Source organism: Rhipicephalus microplus, chromosome 8, assembly GCF_043290135.1.
Source record: "Rhipicephalus microplus isolate Deutch F79 chromosome 8, USDA_Rmic, whole genome shotgun sequence".
Lineage (NCBI taxonomy): Eukaryota > Metazoa > Arthropoda > Arachnida > Ixodida > Ixodidae > Rhipicephalus > Rhipicephalus microplus.
Window position 1 is genome coordinate 44,389,417 of NC_134707.1, and position 12,622 is coordinate 44,402,038.

The 12,622-nt window shown below is 41.2% G+C and overlaps 1 protein-coding gene across 1 annotated transcript; it reads left to right on the forward strand.

The window, feature by feature from the left end:
* The first annotated feature begins 207 nt into the window (after positions 1-207).
* On the forward strand, positions 208-6,879 carry LOC119186201 (uncharacterized). Its single transcript, XM_075870475.1, has 4 exons — positions 208-373; positions 1,966-2,183; positions 4,614-4,667; positions 6,699-6,879. The coding sequence occupies exons 2-4, from the start codon at positions 1,983-1,985 to the stop codon at positions 6,795-6,797; spliced, it is 354 nt and encodes a 117-aa protein (XP_075726590.1). The 5' UTR covers positions 208-373; positions 1,966-1,982; the 3' UTR covers positions 6,798-6,879.
* The last annotated feature ends 5,743 nt before the right edge of the window (positions 6,880-12,622 follow it).

A 12,622-nucleotide genomic window follows, 5' to 3' on the forward strand; every position in this document is an offset into this window, starting at 1 on the left:
ACTTTTAATGCATAGTTTTTTTGAGGCAGCATTCATCATACGCGATTGGTGCCTATCTTCGAGCTAATACCAGGAAAAGTAAACCCTAGAGAAATGTAAGACGAGGCTAAAAGAATGATAACAGAGAGTCTAATTTCCGAGAACCAACAGCTTATATTCATCTGTAGTGTCCCCCCTTTCTATGTTCCCCCGTCGCCACGTATTTGAATATAAAGGAGCGTAAGACTTTAGGCACACAGTAACGAAGAGGCCCGGGGACCAACTCAATTTTATGTATAACGGTGACCGATAATTATGACGGACAAACACAAGGACTAGTTGTTAAGAAGACATAAGGTTTTGAAGAATAACAGCGTGTGCAGTCACCCCCTCGGTAAGTAGGCACCGTTTGTGAACTGACATGTGGCCGCAATGAAGCAGATTTACATACGAAGTACTGGAGTTCCCGACAAGCGCCAACTCCTCACATTATTGAAATACTTGGAATGTATGGTACACTTTGGCTTCCAGAAATGATCATACTGATCGTTGACAGCAACATAGGAGGCGAAAAGTCACAAAAAGTTTAATAGAGTGTGTGTCTTGTCATATGGTGGAAGAGGCGACAAACTATCACAATCAAAACGTCTCCTTCTTTCTGCCTCTCTCTCGATCTCTATGTCCGTCCATCCAACCATCCGTCTGTCCGTCTGTCTGTCTGTCTGTCTGTCTGTCTGTCTGTCTGTCTGTTTGCACGTCTGACAAGTAACGCGTGACAAGGTTAGGCTACGGCGAGCTTCGCCCGTCAAAACAGGAGGACTTTTCTTAGGCCCGAGAGCACGCAAAGTATGTTACAGATCGCTATGCTATATGGGGTTTGGCCTACGTTACGCAATGCGATGGTGACAGTATTCGACAGGGTATTATCATCGGGGTCCCTAAAAAGCACCACATCTAATACGAATGAATACTTGTGACTATATGTTGGTCACACCCGTGTGAACAAAATGATGGAGTAGGCTATGTACCGCGCTCAACGGATAGGTGACACCACGTAACAGCTGTGGAATGAGAGGTGTTTCTAGTACAGTCAATCAATTTGAGGACAGCTGCGGCAAGTTGAATTCGCCGAGAGAAATCGAAATATGAATTTCGTTATAACAAAATGCAATGGTCACATCCGGCTTCAGACAGTCTTACGGGGTATCAAGGAATATAGACTAACCGTCGGGCTAGTGTTGTGAAACTTAGTGCACAAAAAGCTCACCTTCCTTGAACATGTAATGCATTAGTGAGGTCTTCGGCAAGATCCTCGAAAGACTGCAGCTGAAACTGCCCTCCCTCTGCTCACCAGCACGCAAGTAGTTCACCTTTTTTAGCTTTTGGTTCTGTTATCGACGTTTTACGAAAAACTAATCTGTGGCATTGCTGCACATTTTACAGACTGATGTGTTCTCATGTCAGTTGTGAGAGAGAAAGTCTACGCCTTGAAGATCTCTAGGTGATCATGTGATGACTCAGCAGCGGCCCTTTTTTCTCTCCTATCGATGAGCAAATATAAACATAGCCCTGTTTTTATCTGGGACTTCAGTTTTTTACATATGCAGTCGGGGTTCCTCAAGGACACAGGATGTGTTACTTATAAGGTACTTTGCATGTTCTCAAAGCACCTAATTTTGAAAGGCCCGAAAAAGAAAATACTGCGAAACTGTGGCTATTAGTCATTCCGAGATAAAATGAAGTAGTATATGTTGCAAATAAACAGAGCACCGGCCCTTTAAATATTACTCATTTTCACGGCATCATCACAGTTTTATCCAATAAATTAGTAATATAAAATTACCAAAAAGAGATCCATGCAATGTTAAAATGGCACTACTTTCTTGAACTATGAGAATCGGACAGTGTATTGCGAATGTCACCCTTGTAAATTTTTATGTTATCGAAGACCGCTTAATTTAATATTTATCTTTGTGGCAACTGCAGGTTGTGCAAAACTGGATATGGCTGCAGTTGATGCTTCATTGCTGTTCATTGCACTACTGGTGAGCTTTTGTACAGAAAGCTTTGAAGCTGGCGGATGGACTGAAGTCATTCCAGCAAACACACAACGGCATCGCGCACTAGCGGAATACGCCTACATGGCCAGAACGGAAGTGCCTGCTCAAGGCGTTACTTTTCTCGTAACGCAAGCCAGATGGAAAGTATGTTCAAAAGAGTGATTTGTGCATTCAATACTGTAATTTCGCTAAAGGGCCAAATGTACTTGAGAAGAGATGAAGCAGTACTTAGCGTTTTATTACTTTCAGTTGCAATGGTTTTGAGCGGTAGACTGGTTTTCGTGAGGGTGTGTGAACAAGTGCCCTAATGAAGACCAGGCAACCAGTTGAAACCGTTGCAAATAAAATTGGGACAACCGCTAAGTTGTGTTTCGCTCTCTCTCTCTCTCTCATTAATATATATATATATATATATATATATATATATATATATATATATATATATATATATATATATATGTATATATATACATATATATATATATATATATATATATATATATATATATATATACATTTATGATGAGATATAACAGACAATAACAAAATGATGAAAAGGAAAGTATAGGGAAATTTATTAGACCCTATTGTAATGTAAATGTCAAGAAAGGAAAGTGGGTGAAAAGATAACTTTCCGTAAGCATGAACCAATCGGTTCCTGCCCACGGCAAGTTTGATTATTTCAACATCCCTGTATCATGTTCGTGTTACTTTGGCCTTGCACCACGTGCGATTGATCACGCTATATTTTTAAATATGTTTCATCACACGCCACTCTTATTCTGTTTAAAACATCACGCAAGTAACGCTCTCCAAACGTGATAGTATTCCCGCTTCCTTCGAACAGAAATCAGCAGTTTGCGCTTGTTCATATCACTTCTTTTCTTGCTTCATTTGCGCCTTATTCCTTCTGTTAAGCTAACACCGATGTTGATTTTGTCATCAATGAACATCATAAACAATATGGTTATATAAAACATATGCACCTGTTCAACTGATGTTCATGCGTATAACATTTGTACATATGGCTAGCATTATTACGTATTACGTAAGGGCTCACTAAAAAAATGCAGCAAAGTCACCTTCCATTCGCATTTTTCGCATGCCATTCTTCCCGAAGGTACGTGCATTATGTGGCCAATTTGTCATATGCGAAATGCAAGGGGTGTGATACCGGTGACATTTTAGCGCATTATTTCTTGGGAGGAACTGGACAAAAAGCCCTGAAAAAGAAAACGAAAAGGCCTTTGGTGGTAAATGCCAATGCCTTAGCTGACAATTGTGGTGAAGCTGACAGAGATACTGTTTGAACCATGTCATATCGAGCGTTCTATTTTAGGAGGCTTAGCACCCCATCTTCAAGCTCCTAAGAACTTACTTTATGAAGTAGGCCAGCAAGACGTACATGTTAAGCATCAATGCAAGGAGAACAAATGAACACATATTTCATGCTAGAGACATCCATTGATTTCATGCTGCAGTAACACGTGGCTGCATGCTTGGCAAAGTGTAGACACAGACATCTAAGTAAGCTTGTTGAGATCAGTGGTAGAAAGTAGTCTGTAGTCAAGCTGTGAAGTTCAACGTCTACTTTTTTTCAAATAATTCATGACTCAGTCGGCCAAAGCATATCAATATCTACCAGTGGTCCCCCAGCAAACAATCAGCATATCCACCCATCGTCCGTCCCTCATCCACCCATCATATGTCCACCATCCACCCATCACCTGCCCACCACTCTCATCGCCCACTATCCACCCATGGTCTGTCCATCATTTACATTGTCCACCTAACATCTGTCCGTGACTATCCATCCGCCATATGCCCACGATTAGTTCATCCAGTATAATAATCCACAAAGCTGGTGAGTTCTGGGTATCATCATGCTCACCTTTTGGCAAATGTTCCAAAAGGACAACTTCGTGATCCAGCAGAAAGAGAATATGTGCTCTCTTTGAAAGAATATATGAGAGATAATTTTTTTACAAATTTAGACGCAGGATTTGTACCCTTTTAACAATACCATACAGAATGTCACGCGAATTACTCAATTACAAGTAGTATATAACCCTATAAAAGTAAAAATGGAATGGAACGAAAAAACTTTATTTCGGTCCTGCAGGACGCGCATAGCGCGTCCTGCAGGACAAAAGCCATAAATTTTTTGAACGAAGAATTGATGCCATATTACTAGTGGCCATAGTAGTAAGAGACTTTTATATCTGCCGCATACTAACAGCTGAGTATTTTGACCACTTTGCAACCAGCTGCCCTTAGTCTACCCCTTTGGCGCCAATCCACATGAGCGAGGTGAAATGAAAGGGCTGGTTTGCGTAGCAGTTGCGCAGTAGAAAAAGCTATGTGACAGGTCACCGTATGGAGAGGGGCAGTTGGCATAGCATGATTCAGATCTACACTTATGAACATATGAGCGTATTTACACCAGAGTTATCTGTCATGATAATGGTTATAAAAGGTAGAAGCGTATCCGCAACAGAGTATTCATATTTTCAGAACCAAGTGCTTTGATAGACATACTTCAGTGCTCGCTTTAATGACTTTCTGTCACTCTAGGTTCATCGGGGAACAATGTATAACATCGCATTCATTGTTTTCTTCCAAAATACGGTATGTACCTATTTGACATATGAAATGTGCATTTTTTCACTTGTTCCAGTTTACAATGTGGTGTTATTACTTATTACAAGTCACTTGTTCTATCATTTATTTTCTTTTTTTAGTTGTGTAAATATGTGTATTACTCCGTGTGTATGTGTTTATGTGTTTCGATATATATGTGTGTGCGTATCAATAATATGTTCTATTATTCTGTTTTGTGCTCTGATAGGAACCGACAAACAACCTATATATGCTAACGGTCTAGCCAGTTTGTAATAATTACTTATGTTAATAAAAGTGAGATTGATTGATTGATTTCAGACACCCTCTTTTTCCGAAGCAAAGACGACACTAAATAAACGTAGAGTCTTGTTTATATTCCTTAAAGATTTTGATTGTCATTGTTTAACATGAAATCTACAATAAGCAACATTTTTCTCGGCCTTGTTCTGGTATAAAAAAACTATTTACACCCGAATTGAGGTAACTTCTTTGAAACTTTTTCGGAAACCTTGCAAGTGTTACGTTCTGTCAATGTTAACATATTATGAATGGTTTAGGTCGCGAAACCACCATATGGGCTAATTACGAGTGAGACCAAAGTGTAGGACATAAGGAATTTCGGCTATCCGCTGTTGTTTGTCGTGCGTTGACAACATTTTGTTTTACGTTTTGCTGACCTATAATTAGGCATCAATGCATGCACCTAACAACTGCGACTTAACGTTGACCTGGTTTTAAAGTAAATATTTTATGACTAATCGAAATAGGTGACTTTGAAAGGTTTATTGTTCTTCATTTAAAAGCCACAGATGCGGATATTTTTGCAAAGAAATAACGAAGAAAGGGTTGGAGGGGAGCGCAAATGTTTGTTTATTTGCGCAATACAGCCGTATCTGCCACTTCTAAATGAACACGAACCGACCAGCCCAACAACGTGCAATTGCTTAATAATACATTTAGGACACTTACGTTAATGAGACGCAATAGACGATGAAACACATAAAGTACATGGAATAACGTTTTATAGTAAATAATATGTGTGCAAGAAAAAAAATTATAAGGGCGAAAGAAGAACTGTCCTTCAGAGGAGACCAAACCTTCTCATAGCGCTTCTGCTGCTTTACCATTGAGCTCAGACGGTACCCTCATCTTAACTGTTTCATCAGGTGCACATGCATAGTTCGACGGACAAGAGTGTGGGTGGGGAAGAGGAAGGGGCGGAGCCGCTTGTTTTTTTCACCTAAGGGGAGATGCAAAGTCAGCCCCATAAACTAATATTGTTGGCAGAAGGGACGACTGCGAAGACTGAGAGCTTACTGAAACTTGAGAGTTTATTTTATAGGTGCTAATGTATATATGCATCTTTGAAAATTCAAACCACAAAAAGGTAGAAAAGGCGAAGCCAAATGATTGCGACCTGACTATACCGCAAATTTTTACCCTCATCGGTTAGCACGTTAGACGGTAAGCTCATCATGATGGCCAATTGAAATGAATGCTTAAACCTTCATAGGTTTTATGGGCGCGGCCATGACGTTGTCTGTGTAGTATGCGTGCCTCTTAGAAATTACGATTGATGCCACAATCGGTGCGCTCCTATCGCAGTAACAACGACATCTCAAGGAGCAGAACAATAAGCAGAAGGCTAAAACTGGAAGTAAACTGATAATTTATTTTGACGAACATGACAAACACTTATTCTGAACAGGCACGTAATTTGCGCAGACATTTTCATTGTTCAGCCTGGAAAATCTACGAAGCGCTCCTAGTTCATTTTATCGGGTCATCGTGTTTCAGTGCATAAACCTTACGAGGATAATATTTATCTTCGCATTTGAACATTCCATATAGAGACTAGTTGGGACGTGTGTGCAGGGTGTCTCCCTTTTTCATGTTTTGTAGCGCAAAACATGAACCTCTCACCACCAGTACCAGTACTCTCTTCACCAGTACTCTCTGTCCGTTCTTTTTTGTGCTTACAGATGGAAGTTTCGCAATCGTTTTGACCGCTCTATGATTTTTTTCTTCTTTCTACAGATGCTTGAGAAATGTATCACCATAGTTGTGCTGCCTCCGATTCACCAACTACGACTGACAAGGAGGGTCATTAAATTTTGGTGTCGACCAGTGCCATAGCCGAAAATATGTTACTGCGAGAGGAGGCGCGACCTGGAGGGCATCAGAGCAGCAGCCGGAACTCTTTCCGTCATTATTACTTTGATTCGGCTATCTTGACATGTAGTAAAGTAAAAGATTCAACCTGGCCCTCGTTCACTCAGTATGGTCACGTGCCCGCCTCAGTGGTCTAGTAGTCAAGACTTTCAACTGTTGACCCGCAGGGCACGTCATTGAATTGCGGCTGTGGCGACCATAAAAAGCTTCGCCTTTCACGGGACACCACACCACCAACAAAAAACAAATTGAGCACGCGCACTGGTTGATAAACCCATGCGCTCCATCACAGTTGTGATCAGTTGTTAGCGACTGGAGTGAAGCATGTTGTTAGCGACTGGAGTGAGACCATCCTAGGAATGTGCGCTGCTGAGGTTTAATCACTTCAAAGGTTGAGATATGTGGAAGAAAGAACAAGTTAAACTTCCACGGCAGAAATTTCGTATAACAAAGTATTTACTTTTTCACGGCACTGAAAGCGGAGTGATGCGGTCTATAGAGCTCAGTTACATTCGCCAAATGTTGCATCATTCTTGGTGTAACCATTTGAAAATTGAACGCTTCAGATTTCTCAAACAAAAAAAGGTTGACTAAAAACCTTTGCAATCATTTAGATAGATGTACATTTTAGAGAAGCCATATATTATGAGGTCATCAATGAAAGTGACAAACATAAATGGGCAAAGTATGGGTCCTTCAGGGATGCCTGAACTTATGAGGATAGCAGCAGATAATTTATTGTTGGCAAAAGCTGTGAAGAGTTTTGTTTTTAGAAATATTTTATTCAATATTAAGGTGCCGTGATTTATATGTAACGAACCAGGTCTTAGTAGCAGATGCCCATCAAGTATTTTGACAAATGCTTTTGCGAAATAGTAGCACATGGCCACGCGAGTCTGTCAGAATCAAAGCTACATGCAGTTAGTGAACAACATAGCTAGTTGTATCATAGCTGGCTTTTTCGAAAGAGTACTTTAGCAGATCGGCGGTGCCTCAGCAGCGACATGAGCCACATGTTAAAAAGACTACTAGATCACGTGCACGGTTGTGGTGCTTCCTCTCGACGAAAATGATTGAGCAGTTCAGTTCTGGTGGAGGCACTGAGAGTTGACATCACGGCGTTCGAAATTGGCCTGGTTGATCACTTTGCCAATGCCGGGTTGCTTCGGCACAGCAACCTATTAGATATGTCTCAAATGCACACAGTACCGGAGGCAGCTGCCAGAAATATAGATCATCAGGCAGCAATCAATTTAGCTATTCATGTATTCCCAATCCGAGACACCTATACTAAAAATACCCGCAAAACATATTGTCTAACTACGCAAAGCTGTTGGAAAGAGCCTATCTACATTGAACGGTACGTAGCACGTTTCCTAAAACAGCGCTAAACCGAGGGAACCAAACAAGTGCTCTTAAGATTTTGTCCAGAAAACTTTGAATAATTAGTACAGACACTCTGAACTTGACTCAGGAAAATGACTCAAGTATGGTTGAATACCACCCCTTGCCGCAAAACTCTGGAACCCAGTGTGTAGCTTTGCTATTGCTAGTGATTCGAGAATACACTCGACAATACATTACATCAAACAACAATGTTCTCCCTTTAGAGTGGTAAATGCAAGTTACGCGGTAATCTGTATTGTCTACGTCATTGTTTTACATGCAGTGCTCGCACGTATGCGCCGACTTGTCAGATAAAAGTGGTCATACACTTGAGTTTGTGCTCGTATTACTCAACTCCGCGAGTTATTTTTCTTAAGGCACTTTAACAATTATGAAAGAGTAACAGACGGTACCAATGAATGGGGAACAATTTTGTTACCTAAACCAGTATATTTCGTTCTTATTGTAAGCAAATACTTTTTTGCGTTACTTAGAATACACCGGTGTACGGTGAAAATATTAGTACCCCAGAACTTTTCTAATTTATTAAATCTTTATTTTCCATACGACAAAAATGAATACCAATGCTCTGTTCTTATATCACCCTGGATAATAAGATATCAAGATCGGAAACGTTGGTGGACTAGTTTGCTGTTCAGGAGAGGAAAATGACAAGCTTATCTACATCTGCATGTTTGTGAAACAACGCCGTTAGCCAAGCCTATAAAACAGACCACAATATTGTTTGTCAGTATAATTGCGACTCAAAACGGCAGATTTGTATGTTGCATTTGGGAAATTAAGAACCAATTTACGTGCTGCAAAGATATATTCTTCGCTTTAGGTAGATGCTTCTTTTTGTGATGTAAAACGTTCTGACAAAGTGTCTTTACAGTAAGCATAAGCACTGAAGGAAACAGACCTCTAAATGCTTACCGTCAATTGCGGAACAAGTGATGCATTCATGTTTTGAGGAACTCCAAGTAGCCTGCCCAGTGGAGCAGAGGGGTGCCTTCTGAGAACAGAAACAAATTCAACCACATTACCAGATTAATCTCGCCCACAAACTAACGGCGTATTGTATGCGATGTTCCTAAAAAGTCTTGTAGCTCTCACAAAAAGCAGCCTCAGGACAACGTCCCAACCGAACACAGTCGAAATTAAGTTTTATTTTAGGGACAAGAGTCGGCACCCGTAGACAATAGACGCCGTGGCTTTACTCAGTTGAAACTCCGTTGAAAGTTTGCCTTCTTTACGTCACGTCCCTTATCTAAAGTGTGCATCTGTAAAGCACTGTGCAAGAACGTAACAACAAATAGCTTCCAACTCACCCAAACAAATACCTTTATAAATCACGTGCCTAAGCCAGTTTTTTTTTCGCGCCCTTTGTTAAGCTTCCAAGTCTCTCACCTAAGTTCCTATCTGTGCCACCGACTTCGACATACTAAGCAAGGTCGGCTATGCTCACAAGCTTATCACTTGAGGGGAGTTTCGCACGACTCGTTCTCTCACCGCAAAATCTGTAATCAAGCTGTCGAAAACACAACGCTCACTCAGCTGACACGGCCACGTTGGAGAAATACGTCAATTGCTAACTAGAAGAGACATAGTAGGGGCTTATAGAAGAAACAACTGCGACAGTTCATGCTTGTCCTATGCTTACATGTATTTACTTGTTCGTCCTTGTTCATCCTTGGGCACCCTTTCTTTTTGAGGACCGTGCAGCAAATATATAGCTGCTTCTATACTTCCAATGCCATTACATTTTTAATCAAATTCATTTATTCGCACTTCTGATTGATCTGTGACTGTTTGAGTGGAAGCACTTTTGATGATGAACTAACGCAAGTGATGTAAGCAACAAAGGGTGCCAAAAGACTGGCGTTTAGCTGCTTACGGCTTCTTGTTTACGACCTCATAATGGAGGTCTTGATGACGATTCTTTCGATGCAGATACTTGAGAGCAACCAAGGGAGCAGTGCGCTATGTTTAGAATGCAGTCACTAAGCAGAACACAAGTGATTCTTGAACCGATTGCTTGGTGCAGGCATTAGAGATCAGGATAATAAGTAGTATTGGAACGAATTCAAGCAGGAAAGCGTTTCACTAACGTGATGCATAAACGTGGTTTGAAAGAAAAGAGGGAGGACGAGTCGTGGTAATTTTACTCGAAAATCTTGGGAACTAGAATTTACCAGTGACATTTGGGGAGGCACTTTCTTAGGTGGGGGGCACTTGCTGGGAATGCCGTGGTGTATCTCCGCTAAAGTACCATCTATGAAGAGAAGCACCCATCAGGATCCGGAAACCTATTATTATGGCAACCGGGTTTCTCATGCCAGGATATGGCTACAGCCAACACTTCTGTGCTGGTCATCACATTGATGCAGAGCTTTATCAAAGGAAGCTCCGAAGTCGGTCGGTGGAGAGAAGACAGAGATCCGAACAGATTTGAGAATCAAGCCCTAGCACGGTACGTCTACGAGCACATGAGGCGTCGGCAAAGTACAGAAGGAATGCAGGTTCTCGTAACACAAGCCAGGACAAAGGTATGTAGCCAAAACGTGACCATTTATTTTCTAATCGGGCATAAATAAATACGAAGTAGCTTTCTTCACACCAACTCACATAACTTTTTCCTACGCCTGCACGTGTGTGTGTGTGTGTGCTTTTCTTCCCTATATACAAAAATTACAAAAGAAAACAGGGGTGGCCGCAGCACCTCCAGGAGGTACAACGGGCTAAAGTTAGTGAAACATAAATGAAGAGGGGAAACCACCCTAAATATTTATTGAAGTTTGTTCAAAAAATAATAGGGAAAACCTATTAGAGTTAAGGTGCCACACTAGTCAGGTTTTTTTCTAGGCTCATGAAAAGTGAAAAGTATTGAGTGTGTGACAATATATATATATATATATATATATATATATATATATATATATATTTATTTATATATATATATATATGTGTGTGTATATATATATATATATATATATATATATATATATATATATATATATATATATATATATATATATATATATATTGGAACAACAAAGAAGGAAGGAACCAGGCGCCACATAATGCGAATTGCGCAAGAAGTGGGGCATTGAAACCTCCAGCCGTTTTTAAAATCTTGATCTTATCCATCTACAAGCTGCGGAGCATACCCACTGTGGGGGATTACGAAAGATCCTGGCCGCCTAATTATTCCTTGTCGTCCGCCACAGAACAAAAAATCACAGCATATTCACGGAGTGCATGATGAGGAGTGGGGCGAAGCCTCTCCATCCGTGCATGCGTCCGTCCGTGCATGCGTCCGTGCATTGATCTGGGCGTCCGTCCATGCGTCCGTCCATCCATGCGTCCGACCATCCGTCCTTCCATCCGTGCGTCCGTCCATCCATCTGTCTACCTGTCTGTCATTCCATCTGTCTGTCCGTCTATCTAGTGAACACTACAAGTACCGCCATCTCCCAACTTTTCATCGTATATTCAGCATATAAGAGTACCACCATCCAGCGAACATTTCAAGGAGTAAATGAGAGCTGGCACTCGCGCACTTTCTTACCGCCTGCGCTTCGTGTTACTTTTTACCTTTCACCATCTACAGTTCATGGCTATATACTAGTTCCCTATATTCATGACACTGTGGCCCAACCTCGCTAAACCTTGCTAAAACCAAAGAGGTTACGCCCTGCGAGTTTAGCGTGGCAACCATTTCTGGTCAGATAGTGCTAAAAGTGCACCCTTCTGGTACACCTTTCTTTTGTAAGCATGAAATTCAGGCTAATTTTATTTAAGATCAAGAGAATAGCACTCGTCTCTGTAAGTTATTTCATCAGAAACAACTATCCTTTTATTGATGATTAACGTGCATGGGGTTCCTCTTCAATTCAAAAGAATGCGCACGCGCTACTCCTCTTGCCCGGCCATAGAGGTAGCTAGCTCAACGACTGGACTACTACACTTTAAAAAAATGGAGTGACGTTCCCTCCATTTCGGGAGGAACGGCGATGTCCCAAATGTTCGTCTTTAAATAGAACAACGTTGCTGCCTCATCCACAGAAAAACATGTTACTCCTTATGAAAATTGACATGGCTGCCCCCAGGCGAAGCAAGTTGGCGTAGCAAATGCAACGATTCTCGACTGTCTCGGTCTCGCTGAGCTTGATAGTGATGAAATGATTATAAAAACAAGCAGACGAACCTGTGGCGATGAATACATCGCAAAAAAGAACGACGGAGCAAGCAGGTTTCGTTTGGTCAGCGAAGCCACGTTCACTCCGAAAGACACGGATACTGCAGAGCCCTCACCTGAAGAGTGCATGCTAGGCTTGCTGTATTTATTTCTCGCAGATTCACATAGTGTCGCGACGTTATCCATGCGTTTACGGGTCTGC